General features: G+C 39.1%; 1 protein-coding gene across 1 annotated transcript in view; it reads left to right on the top strand.

Moving 5' to 3' along the window:
- Nucleotides 1-157: 157 nt before the first annotated feature.
- Nucleotides 158-8,356, top strand: part of LIN52 (lin-52 DREAM MuvB core complex component) — a 149,125-nt gene continuing 140,926 nt past the window's right edge. Inside the window, exon 1 of the mRNA XM_037832313.1 lies at nt 158-230. Coding sequence (XP_037688241.1) covers nt 200-230 — 31 coding nt within the window. The 5' untranslated portion in view covers nt 158-199. The remainder of the gene's footprint in view (nt 231-8,356) is intronic.

Genomic DNA, 8,356 nt, shown 5'->3' with positions numbered 1-8,356 from the left:
TCCTCCGAGAGTTTTGTAGTCACTTCACCCCAACAACTGCGCGAGGGGCGTGGTGAGCATTGGTGGGCGGGGCTAGGCAAAGATCGCCCTATGGGGAGGAGAAACAAGGGCCGACTGCGAGTCGGCGATAGGGTTTCCCTTTGGGGGCGTGGCTCATGGATCCTCGCTTTCCCGCCGACGGTTGGCTACGTCACGTGACATGGGTTGGAAGATGGCGTCTCCCACAGACGGTAAGAGCCGGCTTAGATCCTTCTCCTGCGACCTTCTTCTTTACTCCCTACCGAACTTCCGTTCTCCGTCTACCCCTCGAGTTTACACTTCTTTCTTGAGCTTCTCTCCTTTCACTTTCACTCCTTTGCCTTGGGATGCGTCCCCTTTTTCAGCTCACCTGTTCTTCACAGCGGCTCCAAAGGTGCCAGTTTATCCGCTGTGCACCAGGCGGTGGAGTAGGCATCCGCGAGGGACATATGTCACCCTGGTTTTCCCATACCCCTGTTTGGGTGAGGCTGAGGGCCGACGAGGCGATGCTGCTGGAGAAAAGGAGGTGCCTTACTGTAGTTTTGTCTTTCTCCGGCGTTCTGTTGAAGAGTCAGTTCTCTTCTCATTGACCAACCGGAAAGATTCTGTCAAGCCCTAGCTGGGATTGGTGGCTGATCTCATCCCGGAACTGAGCCACAAGAGAAACGTGATTCTCTCCCTTCTCCTCTGTTTGGGATGGTTGCCCTGGCAACAAGTAAAGTGAGGGACTTTCGGGCTTTCACCGTGAGAGTCCTGAGGAAAACGAGAATTGAGCTTTTTAGTGTAATCTTGCACACATCTCATCATCTCTTCTGCTTTGCGTGTTGTTTTCTCAGGCTGAGTGAATGAACAAATTTCTACTTATATGCTGTTTAAAATGCAGGCCCATTTCGAGTAGCAGTTGTGTGGTTTTGGTATATCCATATGCTTTTGCTTTTGATTCTGCTTTATAGAATTAGGGTCTTGCATTAATTTGTTTTTTTTCAATCACTTTATTCCTGTTCCATGCTTTTGTCTGAACTTTATTCATGTAATGTCTGCCTTTTTTTATTCTCCTTTTTTGTGAAAGACATTACCAGTCACCCAAAACAAACTTTCTTCTCCTTCTCCAGCACCCGGTAACTTTTAGTCAGCAGCTGCTGACAAGACACCTTCCTAAATCTCTGTGGAATGGATCTCTTCTTCAGTAGAGTTCCCTTTTGCAAGTCCATTTCTTCACAAGTCTGGTACATGAGATTTTAATAGCTTCACTGCACTTTTCTTCAGTCAGTGGTGACAGATCCAGGTCTGTTTACTTTTGTAGTTCTTGTATCATGGTCATAGTCTTATTCAAAGTAGCACAAATGCGGCTCTTAGTCTCTTTCTGCTTAACAGCAGCTGATTTAAAGCATGTGTGCAAAGTCTGAAATTGAAACTTTATCGTTGACAATTCCTTTAAGAGAGTAATTGGATTTTTCTCACCTACTAAATCAGGATGATTGGTCTTGATTTCATATTCCAGCCTGTATTGAATGTAATCCAGTTCATAGTTAGCTTTCTGGAACTCTGAAAGGCAGACAGATGTTGAAATGTAGATAGATTTCTTAACATGGGGTCTGTGAGCTTATTGGGGCAGAGATCTGCAAATCCCCAGTAATATCTGGCAATTTTTTGTATCTGTACACATTTTTCAGATGAGAAAAAAGATGAGAAGGATTTCCTCTAAGGATCCATGGCCATCAGTTCCAGCTTATTGACTTCTGCCTTCATGCTGAGTAGTTGACATTCCTCCTGCATTCATTTAAAAAATTTTTTATTTTGTTATTTTTTAATTAAAAAATGTTTTTCCTGCATTCATGTTTCAAGTCAATTTTTGGTTCTGCCACTCCCCCGCCTTGGCCAATTTCATTGAAATGTAGTTTCTCTTCTCATGCAAACATTGTGTGTTTGGAAGGGATCTTGGAAGTTCATGATTTCAGGAATGGGGGCATTGAAGCCAGGAGAGGTGTATAGTAGTACTATATGAAAGGCACAATGGTAGTTGCTTTGGGAGATGAAAAGATAAATTAACATGTAAACACTTTCAAGTCACATTTTAGATGAGAAAGCTTGCCAGAGAGGTTTTCCCAGACCACACTCTCTGGAGTTGCCCTTCTCCATCATTTTTACTCTCAGTACTCAGTATCTTTCATTGCCAGCACTGTTATTTTGTTAACTCTGCCCCTTTGCTGCTAGATTATAAATTCCAAGTCTGTCTTCTTCACAGTTGTATTCCAGGTTTTAGCTCATGCCTGGCGAACATTAGGTCTTCAATTAATATATATTGAAAGAATGATTAGATATATGCATAAATAATATAGCCCCTGGTACTGTCTTAAGTATTTTGATTACAGATACCTACTGTAAAACTTATGATGGTGTTCAGAGTCAGAAGAGATTTTCCTGCCTGAGTGCTCTCTTCCTAAAATGTCCTTCTCTTACCAGAGAAAAGGGGCGATTAAAAAGTCTGCAAAGTCATGGAAGTAGAAGTAATTGCTTTAAAATGTTTATTTTAGTACTAAGTTTGGGACATTCAAGAGCTGTGTTCCTTGTGTTTGATTATTTGCTGTCTTCTCTCAATTTTCTTTTCCTTTTTTTCACAGGAAAAGTATTTGAAACATTTTATTTTTTCTTCTATCCTTTGGTCACTTCATTTGTTCACTTGATTTTTTAGTTTTGTTATTTTCCCTTTTTTGTTCTTGTTTTACTAAGCAATTTATTTTGTTTTGCACACCTGATTTTTTAAGTTTCCATTTTCATCTTTTACAGAGTTCTACCCTTTTCCACCTAATCTTTTCCTTTTTAAAAAAAAATAATTTCAAACATACAGGACAGATGCAAAAATAATACAAAACCCATAGAAAGAACTCCGACATACCCCCATGCCCTCAGATAACCAGATCCACCAATTTTAACCTTTTACCTCTTTTGCTGTTTCATTCTGTCTGTCTGTCTATCTACCTGTCTATCTATCATCTGTCTGTTTTCTGAACATTTGAGAGCAGGTTGCACACATCATAATCCTTGAACATATAATACATCCATGTACATTTCCTATGAACAAAGACATTCACTTATGTAATCACCTAAAGTGCAGGTATGAAGTTCAAGAAATTTAACATTAATATAACGCTTACATCCTATCTTCTAATTTTTTTCTTATGTCCCAATAATGTCCTTTTGAGTCTTTTCTTCTCCGTTCTTAGATCCCATCATTCTCTCTTTAGTTTCTCTTTCTTTCTTATTAATTGTGGAAACATACATACAACATTATCTTCGCATCCCAACCCCTCCCAAGCATACCATTCACTGGGATTAATCACATTTACAATGTTGCAGCACCTTCACCACCGTCCATTACTAGGACTTTCCAACTATCCCAAAGAGAAACCTTCAACTCATTTTGCACTAAATCTCTATTGTTCCCCACCCCACCCCCAACCCCTGGTAACTTGTACTCTACTTTCCATCTCCATGTGTTTGCACGTCCTCTGATATTTTCTTTGTGTGTTCCATGGGACTTAAATTAAATGTCCTAAATCTGTAACAGTCTTGTTTGCTTTGGCACCAATTTAACTTCAATAACATACATGAACTATGTTCCTATACCATACCTCCCCCACCTTTATGTAGTTTTTGTCACAAAGTACATGTTTATACATTGAGTCCAAAACCACTGATCAATACATTTTTGCATTTGCCTTTTAGATCCTGTAGGAAGTAAAAAGTGGAGTTGCAAATCAAAAATATGATAGTACTGGTATTTATATTTACCCTTGTCATTGTCTTTACCACAGTTCTTATTTCTTCATGTGGCTTCAGTCAATTTTCTGTTGTCCTTTCCCTTCAACCTGCAGAACTCCATTTAGCATTTCTTGTAGGGCCTGTCTGGTGGTGATGAAGTGCTGCAGCTTTTGTTTATGTGGGAGTTTCTTAATCCCTCCCTCATTTTTTTTGAAAGACACTTTTGCCAGATATGGAAGGGCAGTTTTTCAGCACTGTAAATACATCTTCCCACTGCCTTCTTGCCTTCATGGTTTCTGATGAAAAATCGACACTTAATCTTATTGCTGCTCCTTTGTATGTGACATATTGCTTCTCTCTGTGGCTTTCAGAATTATCTGTTTATCTTTGGCATTCATCAGTTGGATTATAACATAGCACACTATGAGTATTGGGGTTTATCCAGTCTGGAGTTTGTTGAGCATCTTGGATGTGTATATTCATACCTTTCGATAAATTTGGGAAGTGGTCAGCTGTTATTTCCTTGAATATTCTCTCTGCCCCTTTCTCACTTTCTTTTCCTTCTGGGATCCAACAATGCGTGCATTGGTACATTTGATGGTATCCCACAGTTTTCTCAGGTTCTGTTCACTTTTCTCCATTCTTTCCTTTTTCTACCCCTCAGGCTGGTTGATTTCAATTTTCTTATCTTCAAGTTCATTGATTCTTTTTTCTGCCCACACCAATCTACCGTTGAACCCCTCTAGGAAATTTTTAATTTCTGTTACTGTAGTCTACAGCTCTGTTTGCCCTTTCATGATTTCCATCTCTCATTGGTAATCTCTTTGTGTTTATCTATCATTTTTCCAATTTCCTTTGTTTCTTTATCCATATTTTTCTTTTGCTCTTTTAGTATATTAGGATCATTTTTTAAAAGTCTTTGGGATGTCTTAGGTCTGATCCTCCTCACTGACTGTTTCTAATGCTTTAATCTTCTCATTGCCTAGACCATCCCATCCTGTTTCCTTGTATGTTTTGTGATGTTTTATTGAAACTTGGACATTTTGATATTTTATTGTGTTATTACTGGAATTTAGACTCTGAAGCATCTTTTCCTTAAGCTTGCATCCAGCTAGTGTTATGACAGAGCTTTTCTTAAATGTCAGGAGCTAATGGAAAAAAAAAAAAAAAGAGGAAGAAGAAAGAAAAAAAATGCCTTTCTCAAGTCTTTGCAGGTTGACCTGTGCAAGTGCACTCCTTCAGGGTTTATCCGTACAATGAGTTTAGAGGCTAACTCTCGGCCAAAGCTTACGGGCCTCCCTGGTTCTTTAGGCTCATGGGTCTTGTTTGGGGCATGCATGTGTGACCCTAGGAATTCCTCTGTTTACAAGGTTCCAAATATCCCTTCTTTCCTAGGAACTGATTTCCTCACAGTCCTGGGCACTGCACTGTATGTCCCTACAGCTAGCAATCCCTTGCCCCAGGCAACATGACTTGACTACTCTTCCACAGCATTCTGTAGGAGAGCTCTGTAAGCTGCCTTCTCCATGCAGGTCAAATTCTGGTACAGTGAGTCCTTTAGGCCACCACCAGACAGATTTGGCCAGATATATGTGTCCCTAGTGTGTGCACTATGGCTGTTCTGCTCCCTCTTGAACTGGTACCAGGGATCCACACTGAGGAGCAGAGCTGATGGGGGATAAGGAGTGGGGGAGAGGCCAGCAGGGCACCACCTGACCCTATCCTTTTAAAATGGCCTCTTTTCTTGTTTCAGCACTCACCCTGTTACTGCATTTCTCTGTTTCCTGGGGCTTTGAGATAAATATTTCTGCTAGTTCTTGCTGGCTTTTCAAAGCCTCTGGGGGGTGACAGAGCCCTGAAATGTGTCATTCCGCTATCTTCACCACCTAATTTATAATCTGGCAATATCAAGTTGAACACTTTGAAATTAAATTCAGCTTCTAAATAAGTATGTCATCCTAAAATATCCAACTGTCTAGCTCTCTCACTTCTGTTTTTAGTGTTTCACATATCTCTGTCTTTAAATTTTAATTCAAATAATGTTCATTTGAAAATATGTTTGGTTCATTAAATCTTTTGTCTTTTTAATTCTAAATTTGCTGAGGCTTCTTTGAAAATGAGAGTAGAAATCCAAATAAACCATCTAATTACTTAATGTATGAAAGTAAGACCAGAAATCTGAATTATGTCACAGGTCAATTATCATAAGATCACCTTTGTTGGTTGATTCGAACCCCCAATAATTTTTTTTTAATTTTATTGTCAAGACATATATAATTAAAAATTTGCCATTTTAACCATTTTTCGGTGTACAAATAAGTAGCCTAAATTATATTCATAATACTGTGCAACCCCTTCCCGTCATCTATAACCAAAACCTTTTCATCACCCCAAACAGAAACTCTGTGCCCTTTAAGCAATAACTCCCCATTCCTCTTTCTCCAATCCCTAACAACCTCTAACCTATTTTCTTCCTCCATGAATTTGCCTATTCTAAACATTTCATGTAAGTGGAATCATGCAGTATATGGCCTTTGGTTTCTGGCTTATTTCACTTAACATAATGTTTTTAAGGTTCATCCATGCTGTAGCATGTTTTATAACTACATTCCTTTTTATGGCTGAATAATATTCCATTGTATGGCCAGACCACATTTTCTTTATCCACTTATTTGTTGATGGACACTTGGGTTAGTTCCATCTTTTGACTTTTGTGAGCAATGCTGCTAGGAGGAAGAAACTGAGTCCCTGTTTTTGATTCTTTAGGGTATATACCTAGGAGTGGTAATTCTTTGTTCAACTTTTTTGAGGAACCACCAAATTCTACCACTAGTATGTTGAGCTTCCCATCAGTAACATTCCTTAGGAATTTCAAAGTTTGCATATTGTGTTACACACAGCTTTTCTTTGTTTCTGTTTTTAGTGCTTTAGTTAAGGTAATTCATTATAGTTCTTTGCCTATTAGATTGCCAACAGAAATTCCCTTGGAATATTAGTTAAAAATTCAGTTTAGAGAAAAGCACATGTTGAAAACATTTTTACACATGTATATTTTTCTGGGGAATGAGTTCATAGCTTTTTTTTTTTTTTCAGATTTCCAAATATGTGGTTTACCCACAGTATGTTAAGAACCACTGTTTGTAGCATTAAATTAACTAATTTATACAACCAGTTAGCATACTGAGTTCAAGTAAGTATTCAACAAATGTTAACTGTTGTTTTTAATACTGAGCACCTAATGTATGGCAGGGAAAGAGTGGAGGGGAAATGGTGTTGTAGAATTAGGCAGGAGCTGTATCAAATCGGATTACATAGTATGTGGTAGATATACATGTATAGATTTAGCTGAGAAGTCCTTAAGCTGGAAGGAGTCCTTTAAGCTGGAGAGTGGTATGAACTGACTGACCATTAAAAAAAAAAAAAAAAAAGAATCCATTCCAGCTAGGTTTGGAGAAAAGATGGAGAAAGCAAGAATGAAAGCAGAGAGGCCTGTTAAGAGGTTATTGAAGTGCCAGGAAAGAAATGATGGTTCCTTGGACTAATATAGTTTCAGCATACATTTTAGAGATTGAAACTTCTGGATTTACTGATGGATTGGTTGTGGGAGAGTGAAGGTTTTTGGTTTGAGAATCGGGATTCTTAGTGGTGCTGTGTTTTGAGATGGAGAAGACTAGAAAGGAGTATGGTTTTGAACATACTATGTTTAAGGGTTTTTCACACATAGAAATTGAGAGAGATATCAAGTAGCCACTTGGGTTGGGACTGGAAATATAAATATGGAATCATTTGGTATGTTGACAATGGTAAAGGCTAGTGGGACTAGGTGGAGTTCCCTTAGGAGACCTTAGGTAGAGAGTAGAGTTAGCCTGAGTAGAGGAGACTGAAGAAGGAGCAGTGAGGTGGGAGGAAAAACAGTATAGTGGTTTTATAGAAGCTAGGAGTGGAGCATTTCAAGGAGATGGACAGGGTGTGGATGCTGCAAAGAGGTCACATAAGACAGAGGAGTGACCACTGGATTTAACACCATAGGTCATGGATGACCTTGACAAGAGCAGTCTCCATCTAAGTAGGGGCAGAAACCTGGTTGTTATATGTTCAGGAGAGAATGTGTGGCAAGGAAGGGGAGACAAAGGGATAGTAGACAACTTGGGAACTTTTGCAGTGAAGGCTAGGTGGAGGTGGTCATGGGGTAAAGAGAGAGTTTTTTTTTTTTTTAAAGAAGAGAAATTCTGGAGCAGGTTTGCTTGCTGTTTTTTTTTGTTGTTGTTTGTTTCATTTTCCACTGCTGACAATTTATTATAATCTGTTGGCAGCACACAGACCAATATTAATTAAATCAGAACTGAGTCCATTAGAAGTGGACAGTGATTATGCAGCCATTCTCTTGGTAACAGTGTGCATTTAATCGTCAGGTTTTAGTTTCTTGATCTTCTGCTTGTGCCACTTGATTTCTTGATGCAGATGCTCAATCTCTTTCTTAGAATGAATGATCTCATCTTCATGGTGTTTTCCTCAAGGCTGCCAGTTGTTGTCTAGTCTGCTCTTGGAAGTATCGTTCCTCTTCCACTGCCAGTAA

Source organism: Choloepus didactylus, chromosome 4 (assembly GCF_015220235.1).
Source record: "Choloepus didactylus isolate mChoDid1 chromosome 4, mChoDid1.pri, whole genome shotgun sequence".
Taxonomy (NCBI): domain Eukaryota; kingdom Metazoa; phylum Chordata; class Mammalia; order Pilosa; family Megalonychidae; genus Choloepus; species Choloepus didactylus.
The sequence above is the reverse complement of the archived record's forward strand: the minus strand, read 5'-3'. Positions and strand labels throughout refer to the sequence as shown.